The 24,150-nt window shown below is 41.7% G+C and overlaps 1 protein-coding gene across 2 annotated transcripts in view; it reads right to left on the bottom strand.

The window, feature by feature from the left end:
* PARL (presenilin associated rhomboid like) overlaps positions 1-24,150 on the bottom strand; it is an 88,147-nt gene that overhangs the window by 38,493 nt on the left and 25,504 nt on the right. For both annotated transcript variants that reach the window (XM_086951688.1, XM_086951689.1), the window contains exons 2-4: positions 14,633-14,819; positions 3,588-3,728; positions 1,441-1,489 (exon numbers count right to left, since the gene is read on the bottom strand). In XM_086951688.1, the coding sequence (XP_086807814.1) occupies positions 1,441-1,489; positions 3,588-3,728; positions 14,633-14,819 (377 nt within the window). The remainder of the gene's footprint in view (positions 1-1,440; positions 1,490-3,587; positions 3,729-14,632; positions 14,820-24,150) is intronic.

Here is a 24,150-nt window from a genome sequence, read left to right as displayed (position 1 = left end):
ATGTATGCCAATGTAATTGTATAATATGCCATCTTGACAAAGATTTTTCAAAAAAAAAAGTTTATTAGAAAGTAGAGGAGTAGTACTGCTAAATAGGTCTTGCTAGAGCCCTTCTCTTGTTTTCACTGGGCCCTAACCAAGCTTGAGCCTCCACACGCCTTCTTCCCATCTGTTTGAAGATGAAGACAGGAGTGTATTATTTTTCTGATCCTAATGCACATAATCAGAATGCTTGATGAGACTGAATGACTGGACGAGCAACGTTTCGGGACATTAATTTAAGGTCAGGTTTATTAATTTCAAGAACATTTGAGAAGGCACAGCTTTTTAAAATATTTATTACGTTGGTTACCATAAAATAGATCAGTGCTTGCGCTTTCACTAAATTTCTCCTGAAAAAGTCATATGAACAAGAGAGATATAATTTATTTCACAGGTATGGAGAATGGTTCAAATGAGCCAAGAATAAATGAAGTGGGAGTTTGAACAAACTCTCTATATGTGTACAATAGACGTCTACTCACTCATCTCCCGGAGCACTCAGATACATAATTGAGGAGAGTATAAAAAGCGGACTCTGCTGTGAAAGTCATTAGACTCAGGTACCATGAGTGTCCTCCTTTTTCGGAAAACATTCATATTTTAAACATCTACAAACGGCACAGCTTGTCTTATAGAGGAAAGTTTACAGGGCTTCTGAACCAATGTACAGGGAGAAATATTGAGTGCCACTGTGGAATTTGAGTTGTATCTAACCAATAGTCTTCTGTGTTTGCTCAGCAAGGGGGTACAGGTAGCGTCTATCGTGTTCAAAGTGGCAGACTGCCTTTGGAAACACGAAACTAAAATTAGTGCTGTTGTACTTAATACTTTGTATTGCTAGCTACATTGTAGCTTCACCAAGCCAACCATTACAAATTAAGAAGATGCATGTGTGTCTACTAACGGAGGAGTTAACAAGGGTAATATTACATCAATAGAAGAGTATTTAAACTCTGGATAAAAATCACATATATATATCTTAACCAGAATGGGTACAATTAGCCAAAGTAACCTAGGTACTTTTTAAAATATTGTGTGAAGTCAATGTAATCCCTGCGTTCAGGAGAATTACTGTTTGGTATATACCAGGTCTGCAATATCATTATCAGAAATTGGCTTCTCCTGGTCTATCCTAGACATAACAGTTGTAGTGGTATATTTATTTGCAACAAAACCATACAAACAATATTCCACACAGAACCAGGACTTGTGGGAAATGTTCAGATTGTTGGTTAGAGTTGTGGAGACAGGTATAGCTATATGCTAATTCCCTGCAGCTACAAGTTACCCTAATCATAAATGTAGAACCAAAGTCCTAATCATAAATGTAGAACCAACGGCAATACCTGTTGTTACTTGTTAGGAGCCAATCCTTTAACACAGTAAGTTTAAACAAACCTGCCACCGTCTGTTGCCCTTCAGTAAGGCTGTTCCACCATTTGTTCACCTACAAATGAACAACAATTATTAATCAATAGATTCATGCACAATGATCTATTTTCAAAATGCATTTATTTTGTAGTTGTATCTAGTGGAGTGAAATAAATACAGCAAACGATTTTTAAACACTTAGTATACAAAAATACAACTCTGCATTATAGTTCTCTTTCTAAAAAAGTCTACCTCTGATTTACACGTTAAGAGCTTGTCCTCAACCAACAAAGTAGTGAATACTCAAAACATACCTAGTGAGAAATCGCAAAGTGTGGTTTAACAACAGATCATTTGATAGAACAGTTGTGGAAAGCTCCTTGCTCCAATGTTGTGCATATTGTCAAGTAGTGCTCATGCGAACTAATTCTGATTGGCTATTAATTTGACTTGTCTCTGGGGACTGAAAATAAACTCAATGATTTCCAACAAGTGGATATGAGCTGCAGCAGCATGTTGTCCATGAATGATTCTTTTCTCGATCTGGCATGCCGTTTTATGCACCCAGTGCATGGCAAATGGGTTGTTGCAGTTCGAGGCATCACCAAGTCAAACAAGGCGGCAGCAGATGAAATCTTAAGAGGCATTCGAAATCGTGCATCCTGTTTACAGTTCATAAACATTAACAAGATTCCTTTTGTAAAAGCAGACATCATTGAGGGAAGCACCATGTCGCTGTATGCTAATCATTTAACTTACATTGACCATAATAAGGAAAACCCAAGTCTCTCTTTTTTGGTTTTCATTTCGAGTAAATCATTTTATAATACTATCCCTTTGAGCTATACATTTTACCTCTGACGGAATGTGTTTAATATGTTAACTTGATTGAGTTTTTATTAAAATATATTATGCCCCTTATCCTACTGTCCGCATATCAAAAATAGGTATCACGATCAAGTGGTTCATTTTTTTGGTGTCTGTACGGCAGAAAGGAAAGGCATTCAATAAAAAACACTAGGGACATTTATAAATCTGTAGATATGGAGGAGATACACATATTACACACACACATTTCACTGTGTACCTACCATAAACTTTCTTGAAGTGCTCATGGATCTGAGCAATACCTCTATTAGTGAAATTGGGCTGTTAAGACCACAACTAATATAGTGGGGCTATAAGGTCGCACTAGGACCTTGGAGTACAAAAGAAAACTAAAACGGAAGAGGAGACTGATAATTATGAGCTCAGCTGCAACAGTGGCACAGAAATGGTAGCACTGACCTTAACGCATCAAAGAAAATATCACTTCCTGACCCCTTGCTGAGACAACACTTACTGTGGTGTAGTGGGTTTCCTCACACCAGGGTACACCAGTGCCATTGCACATGTATGCACTACTGATAGCTACAACCCTAAGCATGAATATATTTAATTTAATTCAAAGAATAAAGTTCTGTACAAATAGTAACCAATTTGAAAAATGTGCTTTCAGTTATGATTAATTCAGTGTGTTAGTTTTACAAGTTTAGGGTACGTTAAAGAAATACAAACTTGTTTGCTATCAATATGAGCCTTGTTATAGTTAGCGCAAGATTTTTGTTCCCTTACCACACTGGTTCCGAGATAATTATTGTCAAATTGTATTTTTTTTTCTTAATTTACGTTTGATGCAAGTAGTCAAGCAGCTTAACCACCTTTTCACACCAATGCAGCTATGTAAATCGAAATTCAACCTCAAATGAAAAAATATTGTGCTCCCAAGCAAACTTCAAATTTTCTATCCGACTGTATGCTATTATTCACTGGACATCAGCACTGTGAGGACTACTGCTTTAAAGACAGCACTGTATTATCTTCAGAAGGATATCTGAATTGGGCACAACCCCCAAATCGCTCAGATTTTCAGTAAAGCATTTTTCTACGCCGTGTGCAGCTCTGCTGTGATCTCTATTCTTTAAAGTTAATGCTCAAAATTATACATGCCGAATTAAAGAAGATAAAATTGCAAACATTTCGTTTAACCAACATTTTTATAAAGATACGTTCCCTATATGGTTGGTTAATGATTGACAGGAACAGAAATCTGTAGATTAACATTTTTATAATGCTTAAAAATGATGAATATAAATATCCATAGGGCTACCCACATTTGTTTGTAATTTCATTACCTGTTTTCTGAAATCCAGTTCTTTTTTTGGCCTCCTGCTATCCAGCCAATCTGCCTGTACCTCATCAAAGTAGTTCTGGACTCTGAATTTCAGAGCTTCATACTGCCAAATAGAAGCAGAAGCAAATGCACAACCTGTAAACTAGATGAAAAAGAAACAATTAAAAAAAGTTTCATATGAGAACAAAAAGCACAAAAAGTGTGTGTCAATCAGCCAGACGACGAGAGAAAGGCCCATGCAAAGACAAAGTACAACAGCAATACAAATGAAGAAAAATACACCACACTGCAAGATCCTCAGCACCTGTGAGATAACCGCTACCTCCTGGAATAACCTTCCATGACTTACCTCTGTGGGATACAATGTGGATATATTGACAATAGGGTTCCTGGCTGGTCAGTGACAGAGAAGTACCTCCACCAAGTTTAAAGGCCACCTCCTACGAAATGTTAACCCTTAAATTGAGATGAAGGTTGATTGTGGCTTGTAGTGACAGACATCAGCTAGCATTGCCCTCTCGAACGGTCTCTTCAAACTGGCAGGACTAGAGGTGGTAGACAAATTTGGGCTGCCAACAATCCCAGGTCCTTGTCATGCAATGGTATTTCCTTCACAGTATGGCTGGGCTTGAAATGTAGGGTCAGGGAGGGAATCCAAAGGAACCTACTGGACAGGTAACCACGTGCCAGGTGCCCTCTGTACAACCTGTGAGGGATTCCCTGACTTTCGCCTTTCACAACGGGCACTTTACTAACATGTATTCTTCAGGACTGCTTGTGCGCTGTAGGGCTCAGAGGTGATGAAAAGTATGTCACTTTCGTCAGGAAAAACGGTATGTCCCCCTCAGCCTGCTACTCAGCTTGGTACATGTTAAATCTTGCTGGGGAGTCTAGTGCCGAGGTTCACTTGCACTACCTGACGAAAATCTCTAAAATGAAGACGTACCACTTGTCTTATTCAAATGGCCTGCTCCTTTACAGACCTCACCTAACAAATAGTTTCATACAAGTTTTGGGTAACTGGCAGTCGATTTCTTCTTTTGTGCCCACTTTCCATTTCCTTGCCAAAACAAGGTGAAACCACTGTATGATCTTAGACTGTGCAGACGTTTCCTTTGTCAATCAAACAAACTTACTGCCCTTCCTCCAATACAGTGAACAAGATTCAGGGTTATTTCTACTTGAGCACAGTCTATAAATAAGGAATACTATTAGGATAGCCTATAAAACATGAATATGTTTTTCTGCATGTTTTGGGTATTAAAACAACGCTAGTTTAGTAGTTATTGGTAGTGAAGTGGGAGAAAGGAATGTGTTTATGATCCTGCAAGCATCTATTCGTGGTATGTAGTTATGCAGATTCACATGCTCTGCATACTCCTGCCATGCTCTGCATACTCCTGCCATCTAGTGTTGGGTATGGCCTCGTGCAAGTTGCTTTTCTTCGGAGAGGTCTTTCGAATCACGAAGCTGACTGACTCCTCTTCTCGGTGGTAATACGCATGAGCATCGACTCCATTGTTTTCTCGCAGGCAGGCGAGAAAGGAGTGTAAAGTGTGTTAGTAATTAAATGACCATACTAAATGTATAAATAGTGAAAACTAGTAAATGCAATGACCTGCAATGGCCAAAGGTGTGAGGGGAGGAGTATGGGCACATGTGAATCTACAGTACTACATGCCACAAACAGATGCTTACCGGGTAAGTAACATATTCCTTTCGATGTCATGTGTAGCTGTAGATACATGCTCTGCATAGACTGTAAAGCAATCCCTCCTTATAAGCGGTGGCTAACCTGTGGGCGTTGCAGTTGTTTGGAAAAGGGTACGTAGCACTGCTTTTCCTATGTTAGCTTGTTGGCATGCTAAAACATCCACACAATAATGTTTGGTGAAAGTGTGTGGTTCGGACCATGTAGCTGCTTACATATGCCAACTATGGGACTAGATCCTAAAGGGCTAAGGCTGTTCCGTATTTTTTTTAGTAAAGTGTGCTCTGGGAGGAACAGGTAAAGGTCTTTTGGCCTTAGCATAGCGAGCCTGAATGCATTTTACTATCCATCTGGCAATGCACGATTTTGATATAGGGTTGCCTTTGTGTGGTGGTAAAAAGGTGATAAAAGTGGTTTAGAGTTTCTGAAAGTTATAGTTCTACCAGTGTAGAACATAAGCAGACTTTTGACAAATAATGTATGAAAATCTCTTTCCACAATAGAATCAGGCCTGACTGTGTTGTTGGCAATGATAAAGAGTGCTGAATTTGATGAGCCAAGTGAATACGTGGACATTTTGTCTGCATATATGAGCTGTGACTACTGCTAGGAAATTTGGTGAACACTTGAGGTGCGGTGCTTACCCCAAATGGCAGAACTTTGAACTGGTCATGTTTGCATGCTATGACAAATCTTAAGTATTTGCGATGAGCTGGGTATACTGGTATGTGGAAGCAGGCGTCCTTTAGGTCTAGCGTAACCATAAAGTTGCCCTGTTGAAGAGGCCGAATAGCGTACAGTGAGGTAACCATTTGGAAGCGTTCTGATAGGATGTATTTGTTTAAGGGCCTGAGATTTAAGATTGGCCTTAAAGACCCGTCCTTTTTGGGGATTAGGAAGTACAGCGAGTATACACCTAAACCCTGATGTTGAAGAGGGATGAGCTCTTAGGCATGTTTGAGGAGAAGAGCATGAACATCTTGTTTGAGTAATGTTTGATGCTCATGTGATAGCCTGTGAATGAGAGGTGGAATGTTGGGTGGTGGGGTAATGAGCTCCAGACAATAGCCATGCAGGATAATGGCTAATGCCCACTTGTCTGTTGTGATGGGATTGCCTTATGTGTAGGAAATGGTCAATTCTGTCCTAGACAGGTATTATGTGATCAGAGGGGTGGAGAGGATAGTCACTGCTTGGCGGAGGATGTTGCTTCACAGGAGGAGGGGGCGGGGAGGCATCCTTATCTATACGTCTGTTGTGGTTACCTCTAAAGGAGCCTTGATACTAGCCCTTAGAGTAGGAGCCCTGACCTTGCTGTTTTTATTGGGAGGTTAAGGCCTTAGCAGAGGTGGATTTTGAGGCTCCTGGCTAACCTGTATGATGAAACAAACATGAGTTGCAGGTGTTTAGAGGGCTCCCATAGCTTTGGCCGTCTCAGTATCATTGTCTATCTTTTCTAATGTGGAGTCCACCTGAGGACCAAAAAGATTTTCCTTATCAAAGGGCATATATAACATGGCTTGTTGCACCTCAGGTTTAAACCCAGAGATTCTAAGTCAGGCGTGTTGACGAAGTAAAATACTTGTGTTAACTCCTCTGACTTCAGAGTCAGCAGCATCTGAAACGCACCGTATGGAGGTGTTAGTAATAATTTTCCCCTCAGAAACAAACTGCTGGCCGCGTTTTTTATGTTCCTCCAGGAGATAATGGAGTAGATCTTTCATTTCTTCCCAGTGGGCGCAATGATAGCGTGCCATGAGAGCTTGCGAGTTGGCAATACGCCAATGGTTGGCATCCTGAGCTGCCACTCTTCCCTCCCACCCAAGCATCTATACAGGGTGTCTCGAGTGGCCTGAGAGTTGGCATGCATGCGCGCTGTGGTGGTAACTAGGGTGTCTGGTGGTGACTGCCCTTTAATGTAAACAGGGTCAGATGGTGCAGGTTTTTTTTTAATCTACCCTAGGAATTACAACCATAGACCTAAGAGTGTCTTTTTAATATGTCATCAGTATGCTTAAGCATGCCTTTTAATATGGGCAGGTATTGGGTAGCGCTATGCGTGATGGAAACCGTGTCGAAGAGGAAGTCTTCCTCTAAAGTCTCTTTATAGAGTTCCACAATATAAAATGTAGCAGCCCTTGCTTTAACCTCCTGCTAAGAGGTAGCATCGTCATGTGGAAAAGAGCACGCAGGATAAAGATCAGGATCCGTGTCAGCAAGGGGATCAGTCACAGATGTCATCTCCCTGTGGCCCCCCACCCATACCCACCAGTATCTGACTGTGGAGACCCTTGTGGTGATTCATCTAGCAAACTCTGTGCCCATTTTGTAGAGGCTGGCCATTCTTGTGATGACATCAGATGGACCGTAATTGAAATGCTCACTGAGAAAACCACCAATGCTGAGAAAAAGCTTTACGAAAAAGAGCAGAGATGGGTAGACCGCTTGAAAACCAACGTCATGGGCTTGAACGATAATGTCCCCTGGCATCAGTTTGCTGCCCATTAATTTGACATCATCAAATAGGACATCCAGACTGAGCTAAGTAACCAAAATACTTCCTGTATCCCCTACCAATTTCAATACCAATTTCATTAACATTTTTTCCTCACCAGTTTGTTAAATAAATATACATAGATCGCAAAGACCGTCAGGCTGCCTCCTGATATCAAGAAAAAGCACTACTGGTGTTTGTCTCCACACGCAGCCAATAAAGTTGCTATTTCAAAAAAACACCGCTAAAAACGCCTCCCTGACGCGTGTTCCACATCCGGGGGCAGAGTCAGCACAAGCGGTGAATGCGCCAATACACGCGGGTAATGGCGGCGTCTATTAGACAGGAAAGTACTTTCTTCTCATGAGGTAAGGAGATTTTCACCTTTTCTTCCCCCCCTCTTTTCCAGCTCTGGGCTTCCCTGATGAAAGCACAAAACCTTACAATTTGGGGTAAGATTAAGAAAGTTTTTGTACTTAAAGTCTATGTACTCTTAATGTTTCACGAGTGAGCTTTCTAATGCGCTGCCAGTTCCTAACCACATAGGGATCCAGGCGCGTCACCTTGCTCCTCCTAACTAGGTGCTACGGTAGCATCTAAACGCTATATTTAGGCATGCGTTTTGATATTTTGGGGGCCTTTAAGTCATTATCTTTCCTCATTGAATACAGTCATGTGCTTTATTAGTTCGATCACTGAGGTCACCGGCATCATCCTCGCGCAGTCAGTTTTAACTGCATAGGGATCCCTACGCTACACTTTGCTCCCTTTAAACATTGAGCTGCTGCCGCTTTTACCTGAACAACGTACCTTCTAGGCAGGACCGACTATTAAATCACCATGACCTGACGAATGTTCTCCTCATTGCTATTTACTTGCAATGTTTTTCTCATTTAACTTGCCCAGTATTTTGTTCACTTTTGCCACTTTTTCCTCTGCCTTAACCAGGTTTTCCTCTACCATGCTTATCTACATGCTATATTTTGTTAATAAACATTCACCCAGTAGTTTAGACTATAGCTAACTCTGGTGCCTACCCCTTCTCCTTTAGTACAGTGAGTTTTGAGGATATTAATCCTTGTACAACATGTCTATGTTTATATCTTTTCCAGGTTAAAAAGATTAGAGTGGTTAATGTATACCCTCCACTAATCAACCCAATATCACTACACGAATAGTGTGAGTAGTTTTTCTATGTTTGTTTGTCTACTTTGTCCTGACGAAAGCCCCACAGACTCCGTTGAGCCAAAGGGGGCTGAAACATGTCGACACACTTTGGAAACCCACACTTCTAGATCCAGTAACTCGATCTAGTACAAGTACTCATCTTCTTTTAATCAAAAGATCTTCACCAATTTATTAAAAAAAAAAAAATTTAGGTGTTGATCTTATTTTATCTTTTTCCTTTCCTTTTTGCACTGACCCTATTTTTTCATGGGGGTACTTTTTGCATCTCTGGACACTGCAATCTAGACCAGAGGAGCCTCTGGATGAGGCAGGCACCCACACTCTCTATGGTATCCGATGATAACTGCCAAAAACTACAATGTAGGGGCGGATGAAAGAAATATACAGCATCACCAGCACACATTGAGTTTTTTGAGGATACCATAGTATTTCTAACCAATGGTTTAGAATTGTTACAAGTGTCCATTTCTTCCACTTGATTACCTTCATATCTACCTGGGGAAATAAATGGACATTAATTCCTCCTCCCTAACCTCTTGATTATATGCCCTTTAATGTAAACAGGGTCAGATGGTGCAGGTTTTTTTTTTTAATCTACCCTAGGAATTACAACCATAGACCTAAGAGTGTCTTTTTAATATGTCATCAGTATGCTTAAGCATGCCTTTTAATATGGGCAGGTATTGGGTAGCACTATGCGTGATGGAAACCGTGTCGAAGAGGAAGTCTTCCTCTAAAGTCTCTTTATAGAGTTCCACAATATAAAATGTAGCAGCCCTTGCTTTAACCTCCTGCTAAGAGGTAGCATCGTCATGTGGAAAAGAGCACGCAGGATAAAGATCAGGATCCGTGTCGGCAAGGGGATCAGTCACAGATGTCATCTCCCTGTGGCCCCCCACCCATACCCACCAGTATCTGACTGTGGAGACCCTTGTGGTGATTCCTCTAGTGGCTCTTCAGTAGAAGATGGTGGTGCAAGAGAGTGTGGTAGTGCAGGAGGCAGTCTCCAGGGTTAAAGCTGTTCCCTGGATAATGTTATCTTAGTACCAGGACAACCAGTATCTGGGAAATAGTGCACTTTATAAATGTACTTACAACGTAATAACAATGATACAAATTATCTGCTAAAATAAGCAGGCACAATGGTTGGGCACCGCACTGAAAAGAAGTAGGATCACAATTCAAAACTTAAAGTAGTGCATTGCCTTATCCCTCGAGTAGATTAGAGAGGTGTTTGAGATATGGTGCAGACGAACAGCAGCTATCAGTCTTCTCTTACAATAGGTCATCAAGAATGAAAATTTGACTAGCTTAAGTGAAGGCAAGTTTCAATTCTATTAAGGACACGGAGGCGTGGATTATGCTTTTCCTTCTTCGCTTTAATCCCATTAACATAACACAGCAGCCAATAAAGCAAAGCAAACTACTTTTCCCAGAAACAGAAGGGAAAAAATCTACAAGAGTTCAACAGTCCTTCTTCAATGCTCATCACCAGGTCTCAACAAGTTCTCTATCACTGCCAGCTCTCTATCTTTGCGTGAATCACGCCAATCGTTTTCCATCATTCGCTGTAAAGGCACATTGCATCAGTGACTGCATTCTGCTACAAACTCTTGCACACAAATATTAACAGGTCTTGTAACACTACGATCAGATAACCAATACGGTAATAACAAGCCCACGTCACATAACATTTCATTATTAATCTGTAAATGAAAACAGACTACTTACTTCATTACGGGCGGATTTATGTCTGGCTTGACCACCGGATGGGATAATCCTCACCTCTGTGTCCTTAATAGAATTGAAACTTCACTTAATCTAAGCACATTTTCATTCTATGTCAGAACCGGAGGCAAGGATTATGCTAGTTCAAAGCTTACTTACCACCAATTGGGCTGTATCCACCCCATGTTTAAAATAGAATCTCTTAAAGGTGGACTCTGAAGACCAGTCCGCTGCACGCATGAGATGCTCTAAGTGTGCACCCAGACAAAAAGCTTTCCAGGCCATTGCTCCTCTTGCCGAATGCACCCCAGAGACCTTAGTGTCAATGCTAGCTTCTTTCATCACCCAACGAACCCAACAGGCTATAGTAGGTGAGGATACCGCTCTGTACTGCTTTCTTAGTGCAATGAGGAGTTGTCTCTCACCCGGCGAGTGAGTTTCCTTAGTCATCTCCTCATATGCCTTGAGGCATTTTCCCACACATACCTTGGGAGATTCCGTGAAAGATGGATAAGAAATTGTGCGTTTACTGCACTTGGTGAGTCTGCTTACTGTGAAAACTACCCCCTCGGGGGAAAACACCCTGGCCTTTACATCCGAGGCTCGTATGTCTGAAACCCTCCAGCACAAGATAAGACACAGTCACATTGCCAACTTGGCTGAAAGATCCTTGCAAGACAAAAACCAGTTCAACTGCCAATTTGAATTTAAAAATATTTGTATAGCGCACGCTTACCTAGCGGTTTCATGGCGCTGCGGGGTCAGTTCAACTTCAAGAGCAGGGACTGAGTTGGATTAAGATGAAAAGGCCTGTGCGAACAGAAAGGTTTTCAGTCTCCCACGAAACTCCATGTAAGATGCTGATGTTCGAATGGGAAAGGGTAGGGAGTTCCAAAAGGACGGGGCAAGGACAGAGAACTTGCAGCCTCCTGTCCTACTTTTCTTAAATCGAGGTACCACTAAGAGAAAGGGAAGAAGAGCGTAGTTGCCTACTAGGAATGTAATGGTGAATGTTAGCTTTGATAAAGGCTGGAGCTGTCCCGGCAAGAGCCTGGAAAGTCAGGCCTCCGAGTTTGAACAGGGCTCTTTCTTTTATAGGGAGCCAATGTAGGGAACAGAGGGACGGAGTGATGTGCTGGGACCTAGGCAAACTAAGAACCAAGCGGGCAGCTTGGTTCTGCACTAGCTGGAGCCGGCGGAGGGCATAACTAGGAATGCCATTGTACAGTGCGTTACCATAGTCAAGGCGAGAGAGAACCATCGCCATGACAATAAGTTTAAGGGCTGAGGAAGAGAAAAACTTGAAATCTTGCGAATAGTGCGCAACGCAAAAAAACAAGAAGAAACCACCGTGCTGACGTGCGAGTGAATGGTGAGGTGTTGATTAAGAGTGATCCCCAAAGTTTTGACAGAAGAAGAAGGAAGAGGAGGGGGACCAAGCGAGGAAGGCCAAAAAGCCGAAGACCAAGGATTAAGTTTACCTCCAGTCAGGACAAGCTCAGTCTTATCAGGGTTGAGTTTCAGATGGTTAGAATTCACACAAACCCTGATAAAAACTTTCACTGACTGGAAGTTATGAATAGAATAGGGTGAGTTTGACAAAGTAAAAATAAGCTGGAGGTCATCAGCGTAATTGAACACTGTGACCGCCATCCGCAGTAACGCAAAACAAGAACGCAAGACAAGAAAAGGTTCAGCACCAGATTCGCGTCCCAAAGCACCACATAACTCGGTTCTGGAGGAAGACCAATTCCTCTGAGTAATCTGCGAAACGGGTGTTAACCAACTGGAGCTCCATCTATGGGAGCATGCCCTGCTAAGATCACTGAGCGAAAAGCATTAATTGAGCGATACGCTAATTCATCCTCCGCTAAACTTGAAAGGAAATTAAGGACTTGGACTACATCAGATCCCACGGGATCCACACCCCGTTGCAGACATCAACACACCCATCTCGTCCAAGATGAATGGTAGTATTTATTTGTGCAGTATGCCCAGGCTCTAGACAGTAGGGCTCAAAAGGCCAAGGAGCATCAAGCGTTGCCTGTAATCTGCAATGCCATGAGCTGTAAAGAGCCCTCGGCCACGAGCTGTAAAGAGCCCTCTACCACTAGCTGATGCGGCTCACCATCTGGACTCAACATAATCTAATGAAAGTGGGGGAGTCAGTTTGGAGAAGCCCCAAAAAAATCCAGAAGAACTGGAAACTACGCTTGTGACTTTCATTTGGGTACTATCGGGACAATCTCCGCCTTTTTCCTGAGAAAGTAAGCTGACACTTGGGTGATAATCGAGAAGGGGGGAAAATGCATAACCCCTCTCCTGACAACAGTCTTGGAGAAAAATGCACCTGTCACCTCCGTTAGAGGATCAGGTCTCCAGCTGAAGAAACGTGGCAACTTATGATTGTGGCAGGAGGCAACAGGTTGATGGAAAACTGACCCAATTTGTCGGCTAACCCCTGGAATACGTGCGGATCCAGTTTCCAAATATTTGAGTCCCGAAGGGAACGTGAGTGCCAGTCTACTACCTGGTTCTCCTGTCCTGGGAGGTACTCAGCTGTGACTGAGAACAGATTCTCCATACAGAAGTTCCAAACCTCCTTTGCCATGTTGCTAGGGCTTGTGATCTGGTGCCCCCAGAGTGATTGATATATTTCACTGCTGAGACATTGTCCATCATTAACAGGACCAAGGAATGAATGCAATCTTTTGTCCAACACTGAACTGCGAAGGAACCTGCTAGGAGCTCCAGACAATTTATATGCAAATATTGTTCAAGTGGAGAGCACACATGGCCCCCAGCCAGATCTGCTGGCATCTGGTTCAATTACCAGGTCAGGAGTGGAGCCAAAGACTGCTGTTCCATTCCAGGTTTCTATATGAGTGAGCCGCCACACTATCTCCTCCCTGGCTTCTTCGTCAGCTGGACCGACTGACAATATGTAAGGCCGTTCCTGAGACGTTGTGCTCTCAGCCGATGCAAGGCTCGATAACGAAGAGGGCCTGGAAAAAATAAAATTGCCTGGATCGCAGAGGAGAGGAGCCCTACCAGAGGACCGATTTGCCAGAGAGACATGCAGAGTCTGGCGGAGCTCTTTGCCTGATCTTTGCAACCTGAGATGGCAGACTCAGGGATGAGGAGGTGGAATCAATGATGAACCCCTGGAAGATCGCTCGTTTTCACTGATGACAAACTCTTGAAACAGATTTATCTACGGGCGGGGTGCTGCATTGCGGTCTAAGAACTCAATCAAGGCACGGGGGTGGGTGGGGAGCAGCTCCGTTTTAGCCGTAGAGCCAGGTCTTGAGGCTCTTCCTGAAGGTGTGCACAGGAGAAGTAGAAGAACTGGACTAAATCTCGTATGAAGCACAGGGAGCGGCCCGCGATCTCTGGATTCTAGGGGGGAAAAAACGTGCTGCAGTGCGCTGTTAAACATGCGCCCAGAGTCAATACATAAGAAATATGCAATCCCACATTGCTGTAGAAAAACAAGAAGCACTTACTGGCTGCTAAGCAGCGATGAAAGAGGGAGTGCTGGCAGAGAGAGTGGACTTTGTTGAGACCTGGTCATGGGCACTGATGGAGGACTGTTGAACTTTTTTTTCCTGGTTTTCATGGGATAAGTCGGTTGCTTTGCTTTAATGGCTGCTGTGCTATGTTAATCAAATTACAGCGAAGAAAAAGAAGCATAATCCTCGCCTCCTGTCCCGACATAGAATTGTATTTATTGCCAAAGAAAGGCTTGAAAGGAGTGTCCTCAAAACTCTACTTTTGTTGTAAAAAAAAAAAAGGGGGGGGATGAATTTAGTAGCTCCAACAAATTTGGTTTGGTTTAGTACTTTTAGAGTGCCGCAAAGTCAGATACACGTTTAGTACTGCATAGTAAACACATATTAAATAGTTAAACAGTGTAAAGTCTTACCCCAACAGTAAAAAGAAAAGGTTTAAATAGGCGCTTCACTGAATTGGAGGTGGTCTGAAAAACAGTCTCCTGCAATGGTGGAGTAATTTTACTTCTAAAAACCTCAGATGGCTTCTCAGGTTTTCGAGCTTCAACATTTTTTGGGGCTTTCCGAAATCCATGTCTTTGCTGTGTGAATAATGTAAACCTGAGAAAAAATACAAAGTTTAGAAATATTTTGAAAAATAAAAATAGTTCACATATAACAAAGACACTGAAAGTGTGTGTAACAATCCTATTTTAACAGTTTTATTTGCCCGAGGTACCCCCAACAGGTACTCTTTAATTTAGCAGTCATAGGTATGAAAAGTGAAAGTTAAATGGTAAGGCTTTTCGTGTTTCCCAAATTCATGTAAAGGTTTTAGAGTAAACCCTGCACGTTTTACAACACATCTCTGAGCTCTGCTAAAAATCCTGACAAAGTCATCCACACAGACCACAACTCTGCAACTTCCATTTACTGCTTTAATCTTTGTAATGCAGGAAAGAGTGCGTTAATGGAAGCAGTGACCAATGCAGAGATGCCTAAATAGCGAAGAAACAGGGCAAGGATGGCATGCGTAATGTTTACACTATTATACGTGTAATACTGAATTTAACAAACTTTATATTTTTATACTCAAAGAATCTAATCTGTAAGCTAAAAGCATAAAAGGTCCAACTAATAAATCGGACTTTGAAAAGTCACAAGTCCACTGCAGCATTGGGAATAGATTTTCTAATTTTTTGTGGATTTACTATCTCAAGAGTACCGCTGGAGAAATGCAAAATTCTGCGATTTCCAAGAATATTAGTAGTGCCATTATAGATGGGGTTTCAGGGGTGTGGTGTCAGAAGACCTTGCAGCCACACCTCCTGAACTCCTACTCTTGAATACGCATCAGAGCATAGAGAGATCTTGGGAACTGGACACCACTCGTCCTCCAACTGGTGGAGGGTCCCTTCATCATTCAAGGCAAGACTACTTCTGAGCAATACCCCCCAGGCCCACCTTAATCACCTCTATTTATGTGGGAGATGAATGATAAAATGATTGCTCCAGAGGGAGCAGAAGCTTCCTTAGTGCCGCATTGGTGTTTGAAAGTCTGTATGTTGCGAGTGGACACTGCTGTAGTGGTGCAGCCCCATCCTGGTATGGCATGAACAATGTGACTACATTGCACCAATATGCCATTTGGGGGTTACTATGTTGAGGACTTGCACAGGCCCCCACATCACTTACATTTGTCGGCATCCATGGTGCAGCGGACAGTGTGCTGGGGATATGAATGGCTCAAGCTTTAACTGTGATCGTATTGCGACTGGGATCCAAGAGCTATGGAAAGTCTCCCTCAGGCGTGGAGTTTCAACCACTTCATCAAGAGGTGGCAGAGACCATGCTCTGACACTCTGGTTCAGTGGCTTAGCACTTGGCATGCTAAGATTGCCTCAGTGTGTGGCTCCATCTGCTACCCCTACTCCTGAAGAACATAGATGGGCTCTGTAGGTGACAGGCCCAAGCTGCGAGATCATGTTGTACTCCTGAAATCAAACTTAGCTTCTGTCCTCCTCATGCCAGTTGTTATCCAAGTCTTGCAATTGTTGTGCTGAGGGCGAGAAATGTAATTTTTTTTGTGTGCTTGTGTGTTGTGGCAAGATCGCAGTTCTGTAACACTAGATTGTTGATGTCATGGACTCATTTTCTGTTGCTGGTTTTTAAAAAAGAGAACACAGCACCAGGTTTTGCGCATACATATTTAGACTAACTAAACGGTAATCACTTATATATACACACAATAGGACAAAAAGATGTAGAAAAATATTCTTTTTATTCAATACTTTTTTGTATGGATTTTCTTCCTTTTTAAAAAAAAAATATACATCTGTTTCGGTTATCTTTTTGGTAATTTATCTCAATATCTTTTGTCTATTATACATCTTCTTTCAACATCATATATACATCATTTTATCACATAGATAAGCAAGGATACAGAAATGGAGTTACAGTCACAATGCTAGTATACAGAACCAATAAATCCAATCCTTGGATTTATTGGTTTATCTATATGATAAAATTATGTATATATGATGTTGAAAGAAGATGTATAATAGACAAAATATATAAATGAGATCAATTACCAAAAATATATCAGAAACAGATGTATATTTTTTTTTAAAAAGGAAGAAAATCCATAAAAATAAAAATAAATCGTATTGAATAAAAAGAATATTTTTCTACATCTTTTTGTCCTATTGTATATATATATATATATATATGTGATTAACGTTTTGTTAGTCTATATATGTATGCACAAAACCTGGTGCTGTGTTTTTTTTTTTTTTTTTTTTAAAACAGTTATTCCTTGCTAGGGTTTATCCGTTTAGGCAGGGGCCCCGTAGCGTTTACTAATATACTCCTTTTCTGTTGCTGCCATCTTGATTCTTGTCTAAAACCTTCTCTGGCCTCTGCACTAGTCTAATTTAACAATGTATAATTTCACGAAAACTGCTGTTCATATGCCAGACAAGGTTTCAAAACCCTTCACATCTACTGGCCAGTAAGTTTGTGAAGAACTTATTACTACAATTAAGGAAAGGAATGGGTTAGTAAGACTCATACACAGTGAGATCTTGGTCTGGTTTTAAAATCAAAGTAACTATAGCCTCCTCCCATAAATTAGGAAGAGTAACCCCTTCTAAAATCTTCACAAAAAGCAGAGTCAGGAAAGGGGTGATTACACCAATTAGAGCCATGTAGAATTTATTCGGAAGCCCATCCAGGCTCGCTGCCTTCACTCTCTTGTCCTTATCTATTGCCCGCAGAATTTCTTCAGAAGTGATCTGTTGTTCTAAGTTTTACTTCTCCTCCTCCTCTGAAAGCTTAGCTATTGCAAGTCCTTCCAGACCCTCATTAACCTGCTCCTCTGTAGTATTCAGATCCTCTGTAGAAAGAGAGCCAAACAATTCCAAAAATGCCACTTCCACCTCCCTGGTCTTCATTAGAGTTTTCCCAGTGGGTGGCCCTACATTTAACACCCCTGATCTCATTCCTTACTAAATGCATCTTGGTTTTCCAGGCCAGAAGTTTCACTGAACTCAAAATGCGCTACCTTACTCGCCTCCTACCTAGCCCTAACTTTAGATTCCAAAACTGCGGCCAAACTGGACATCCATTCTTGAATCTCCTTAAGGAGGACCTCATTTGGCTCCACTAAGTGATGTGGAGCCCACGGTTTCCATTCTAGAAAAACAACCTACTGTTCTAACTCCACAACCATTTTCTTTAACTCTCTATTCTCCTGGACAGAGAGACTGATCAGGATACCCTTTACTGGCCAATAGATTGAGTAAGGTAATAGGAGGGGTGATAGCAGATAACCAAAAAGGCTTCATAAATGGAAGGTATATGCATGATTTGACCCATGAACTGATGAGGGCGATAGACCTGGCCCTGGTGAAAAAGGCCCCACTTGCTATCATAATGCTTGACACCACCAAAGCCTTTGATAGGGTGAACTGGCAATATTTGAACACTAACTTGGGACAGTACAACTTGGGGAACAAGTTCTGTAGGTCAATATGGTAGCTCTATAATGCACTCTCAGCTAGAATTATGTTGAATGGCAACTTAAAGGCGGGTTTCAATATAACACAAGGGATTAGCCAGGACTGTCGGCTCTACCCATTACTATTCAAACTGTATATCGCGCTCTTAGCCTGTAGGATCAGAGAGGAGAGGGATATAAAGCTCTTCAAAAGTGACCTTTAGGAAAAGAAAATCTCCTTATACGCAGATGATTTATACTGCAGATCTATCCCCCCACATTAGCTAGTTTGGATCGCCTGATTTCTGACTTTGAGAAAGTATCCAGGTAAGAGGCAAATTCGCTAACAACATAAATTATGGTGTGGAATGAGAAAAAGAAAAATTGGCTAGTAAAAAGAGAACTAAAAGATCTAGGCATCAGAATCCGTTATTCTCTGTACAAAATAGCAGATAGGGCACTAGTGAAAAAATGGGTTATTATGGAGTTGCTACACCTACCATTAACACTATATGGGAGAGCAAACTTAGTGAAGATGTCTAACCTTTCTTTCTAATGCTATTACCCTACATTATAAGAGAGCCTGGTTAGATAAACTAGACAGGGAAACTACATTCCTTTATAAGGGCCTCCAAAAGGTTAAAGAATCTCAAGGAAAAGGTTGGTTAGGAAATACGACAAGGGAGGCATTGGTTGGGAGACTTTCAACTCTATGCCTGGGCCATTCAGCTTAAAAACTTCAGGACCTTTCTGACTGATTGGGTGGCTCTGGGGTAACCACTTGATTAAAGCAATGTTAAATAAGGTGAAGGGGGAAGAGTCTAAGTTCATGTACAAGTTTGGCAATATTCAATATTTCAAAAAGGTGAGGTTAAATGTCTTACAGGCGGCTTCTCTACTGAGGGCACAGATCAGGCAAGCAACAAGTCTGCCGTACTACAGCAGGCATGCCCCAGTCTGGGATTCCCCAGGCACCCCTAAGTGTTTGGAAGCTAGGATGGCAATTGGGCTTACAGAAGTCAGAATTTTGGACTGGGGGACAGCTGCTCCAGGCTGGGAAACTCTGTTGTTGGGAGAAGTTTCAAGCAATGGCCAAGGGATCCATCAGTTGAATAGCTGGGCCCGGGCTTTGGGAGAGGATAATAGTGGTACAAATGAGCTGCTGGGACATTTAATCAATGGCCCTCAGCAAAAGAAGGGGGTGTTGGTGTGGTATTGGTCAATTCTGGAAATTATGGACAGAGACTTCAGCCTGCCTGTGATGTTGTGGGAAGAGAACTTGCCGAAGCCACAGATAATGCACTTATGGCAAGTATCTATGTGTACTTAGTATAGCACGGTAAACCCCACCTTTCTGAGAAGAAACTATTTATTCTCAATCCAAATAGCATTTTGGTCACCTAGGAGAATAGCTACGTTGCAAGGGTCAGGGGAGGCCCTTTGCTAGAAGTGCGGGCTGCACGACGCCGATGACTTTCCTATGTTTGTGGCTTGTTCCAGTATACAGCAGTTCTGGGGAGAGGTTGGTAAAGTCTTGAGTGGCATTTTCCAGAGCTGCATGGAAGTAAGCCCTGAATGGATTGTTTTGTGTGTTCGCCAGGACTGAGGGTACCCCTTGATCATAGCAGCAAATTGGTGTTTTAGTTAATTTTACTGGGGAGAAGAGAAGTTTGTAAGCAGTCGATATCTACCTCTGGTCCTTCTAAGACTGAATGTTTGAACTCAGTCATTTACGTATGCCAGACAAACACAAGTTGCACCCAGGCAAAAAGAACTAAACTATGTGCCCACTTGAATCACATGGCTGGGAGGAGAAGGCGGGGGGGTGAACCGTACAGCAAGTTTGACCGGCCAGTGAGATGTTTCTGCTCCCTTATCGATTTGATGATTAAGCCAACTGAGTTCCCAGACGTGGTGCCGGGTAAATTTGAGCCCATGGAAGTTAGACCCTTTTTTCCACAACTGAAAAACGTAGTTCTCCTGAAGGGTGGATAAGTGTAGTCGACAAAGGTCTAGGTGGCCAGTCAGAAGTGAGCATGGTAAATAAGGACATTAAAAAAAAAAGAAAACCTTGGCATCTACTACCATCTGACAACTGGGGGGAAGATAGGTTATCCTATAAATGAGATATGCACACCACTGAGGAACAAAATGTTCAGGGTCACTGATGAGACTGACTTGCTCTGCAGCAATATAAAGAACTTCTCAAGCAGGGTGGCTGTCACAAAGGTATTAGTGATCAAACAGGAGACCCATAAGCTCCTGATGAATGAGGTGCAACAACACTGCCTTTTGATTAGGTCCGCACTTTACAAACATCTCCTGCATACAGATGATCAAAATACCTAAATTCAGAGCAGAGGATGTAGGGTCCCCTAAGTAGCAACAACATAAAAGTGGTGGGTTAGCCAGAACTGGTAGAGGGTTTCTGCATATCAATTCAATTCAAATCTTTATTTCGGTTAAACAAACCATAAAAGAATCATGGACATATAAAACAATACAATCTCTAAAAACAAGTGGTACCAATAGTATCAGTTTCAGTTTCCAATTAATAGCAGGCCATGGAAAGGAAAGAGGGGTCATAAAAAGAAGTGTGACATTTTTCTAGGGGGACATACCAGACAATTTTAGAATTCTTAGTCCACAATTACAATCAGTCGGTCCCTAGTTTACTAGATGCATGAGAAATACAGTGTTTAAAATTTTACGACAAATATTAAGAAACATTAATATTAATAAAAACCAGGTACTTATATTGGTTGATAATATTAACAATAATAAAAACATGTTAAAAAGAGATAAAAATTATTATTATTTTTTTTAAAGGGTATTTCATCCATTCCATATGACCAGATTTAGATGTAGAAATGATTCAGTGACATATCCACCACTAAGCCAAAACCGTATCAGCATCACTAATCTTTTTCTTTTTGTCTGATGCCTTACCCTGTTTATTACACTATTACAATTAAAATTTCAGACCTCGTTTTCTTCGTACTTTTGCTACAGCAAAAAGGCATCGGCTTAAACTAAATACAATAGTCTGTGTGGTATCAGATTTAAACACTCTTTCTGCCTCCTTGATACGTCTGAATCCTAGGAGCCGGCAAATAGGTTTTAGCCACTTCTTCCTGCTATGTTGATATGCTGGGCAAATAAATATCACATGGGCCTCATCCTCCCTTGTGCCCATGTTGCATAACTCACAATTTAAAGCGAAACATCTCCTGTGCGAACCTTGTTACATGCCCATTTTCCTGTATTAGCTTTAATATGGAGAATGCCATAACAAAACTTTAAATACAGGATTTTCGCCATAACTGGCAGTATTTCGTCCATAAGACTTTCAAAATTACTTTCACTTTTAACTTCAAGAAATTTGAGTGTCAGAACTCCAGTTTTCGAATTGTGTGTTGTGGAGTTTAGGAGAGAATCCCAGAACCTTTCTCGCAGTATTTTTTTGCAAGTTAGGGTCAGGGATCCTGGGTCTGTCCAAAAATGCTATAACCCCAGTTTGAAAAACCAATTCTCAATATGGGCCAACCACAGCAACCGGGTTGTGTTCCTTATTGTTATCATTTCTTTTAAGGCTTCTCTATAGTCAATTAATTTGTCCGTTGCCCACAGACAGATCCAGTATAATAATGGACGTAAAATGGCATGATCATCAGTACGATGTATATTTAGGTCAAGGAACAATGGAATAAGAGGTGTACGGCGTGGTACTGCTAGCAATTGCCTGAGGAAAGTATTTTCATGCACTGAAAAGGCTTATTTTGCAGCATGGCCCCATAATTCCGCACCGTAAAGTGTGGCAGATTGAGCCTTATACTTAAACAGCTCAATTGCGGGGATACGGCTCTGGAATAACTATTCCTGTGCCTTTTGGTTATGGGTGCTAAATTTTGTATCAAAATTGTTTTGGATTTATCAATTTGTGGATTCCAATTCATTTTTACATCCAGAGTAATACCCAGATAATTAAAACTCTGTACGTACTCGATCATTTCACCATTAACAGTAATTAATCTTTTAAAACTCTTATGGGGGCTAATTGCCATAAACTTTGTTTTAGACGAATTAATCTCCAACTTTGTATCCACACAATAGGATTGGAATTTGTCAAGCAAATTCTGCAATCCTCTTGGGGTCTGGGAGATTAAAATAGTGTTGTCAGCAAATAGCAAAGCCGGCACTGCTTGGCCACCCAACTTGCTCGCAGCCCAAGAGGGTGGTCGGTATATCATCAACATACAAATAAAAAAGAGTCGGCGCCAGCACACAGCCTTGCCTTACACCTCTTTTAATGTCTATGCGCTCCGATAGTTCCCCATTAGGACCCCACCTAACCCTAGCATAGTTGGCCTCATGGAGCCTAACAATTTGTTCGATTATTTCAATAGGGACACACTGGTTCTTTAATCTTGTCCACAGCTTGTCCCTGGGAACAAGATCAAAGGCCACTCTGAAGTCAACAAATGACACGTAAAGGTGAGAGTTCCTTACATTTATGTATTTCCAAATTAAACATAAAAATCTAAAAACCTGATCGACAGTGCTAATCTTCTCACTAAAACCGGCCTGGTACTTAGTTAAAATAGAGTTCTCTTGGATCCAGTCATTTAGCTTACTTAGAACTTGACAAGCATATATTTTTTGCAGAACGTCAATCAGACTGATCGGTCTGTAATGTGCTGGATTCAGTCTGTCCCCCTTTTTAAAAATAGTCACAATTTCAGCATCCCTCCATGGCTCCGGGATTGGCGCCCCTCTTGCAATTTCATTGCTAAGTAGATTAATATACGGGGCCACAACATATTCTCATGTTTCCTGAGATCCCCGGAATCTTGTCCGGACCTGGTGCTTTCCCTGGTTTGATATAGTATCTGCAATAGTAAACGATAGGGGTGTCCCTCTTACGTTTGCTCCTACATCTTCTTCATTGCCCGTTTGGTCATTTCCATCGTAAGAGTATAATGTAGAGAAATGTGTGACCCAGACGTTTGCTTCTAAAAACAAGTCCCTAGATGGTGTACCCTCTTTCTTTCCCCTGGCTATAAGACCCCAAAATGTGGATTGATCTTTTGATTTACATGATTCCAACAGTTCTGACCATACTTTTTCATCCGAGCCCTTTTTAGCCGTAACTAACACTTTTTTGTATTCCCTTCTTTTTTCTTTTACGGCTACTATATCTTTCCCTTTTACAGCTTCTATCAGTTCTGATTTGGCATGGCGGTACAAAAGGGGGTGGTAATGGACGCAGCATCTGAACCAATCAAACACTCACACCCAGTCAAAAGATCTGGGTTTAATCCATCACCGTTCTTTAGCCCACTCTGCCACCCCAGTTCAGACATGGCTATATGCAAATCAGTCTGACCCTGTGCCTCATGAGAACAGTCCAGCCCGAACTGCCAAGACATGCCTTCCCTGGACCGGAACAAGCTTCCGAGGACCGGTTTCTGGCATTCCAGCCGTCTTCAGCCCGGCTTGCTTGAATCCAGTGGCAAAGTGAGCAAGGGACTCACGTCCGAGCATACCCTGCCACACTTATGGCGGCCAAAAGCGGTACAACAGGGGGTGGTAATGGACGGCATGTTTTGTTATACCATGTCCCATTTTTCAGTGTCTTGCTTTGTCCAGTATTTGCCCTTTTAGCTACTTTGGTGAGTATCTCGCGAAGCCCCAGTGTCATTCTTCCATGGACATCTACTATTAGTAGTTTCTCAGCTGGGTTGAGATCTAATGGGGACATTAACTTCACATAAATCTCATAAATTTTCTTATTAGTGGAATCATTTCCCAGAACTATAGGCCACTTCAATGCTCTACGGTTGTTGGACATAAGGGGATCAATCCTCATAATTTTGGAGTAGGGTAGCCCCTTTGTAGGTAACATAAATAATGACTTTGAAAGAGTCAAGTTAAGAGGATAGTGGTCACTCTCTG

This window comes from Lissotriton vulgaris, unplaced genomic scaffold (assembly GCF_964263255.1).
Source record: "Lissotriton vulgaris unplaced genomic scaffold, aLisVul1.2 SCAFFOLD_4901, whole genome shotgun sequence".
Taxonomy (NCBI): domain Eukaryota; kingdom Metazoa; phylum Chordata; class Amphibia; order Caudata; family Salamandridae; genus Lissotriton; species Lissotriton vulgaris.
The sequence above is the reverse complement of the archived record's forward strand: the minus strand, read 5'-3'. Positions and strand labels throughout refer to the sequence as shown.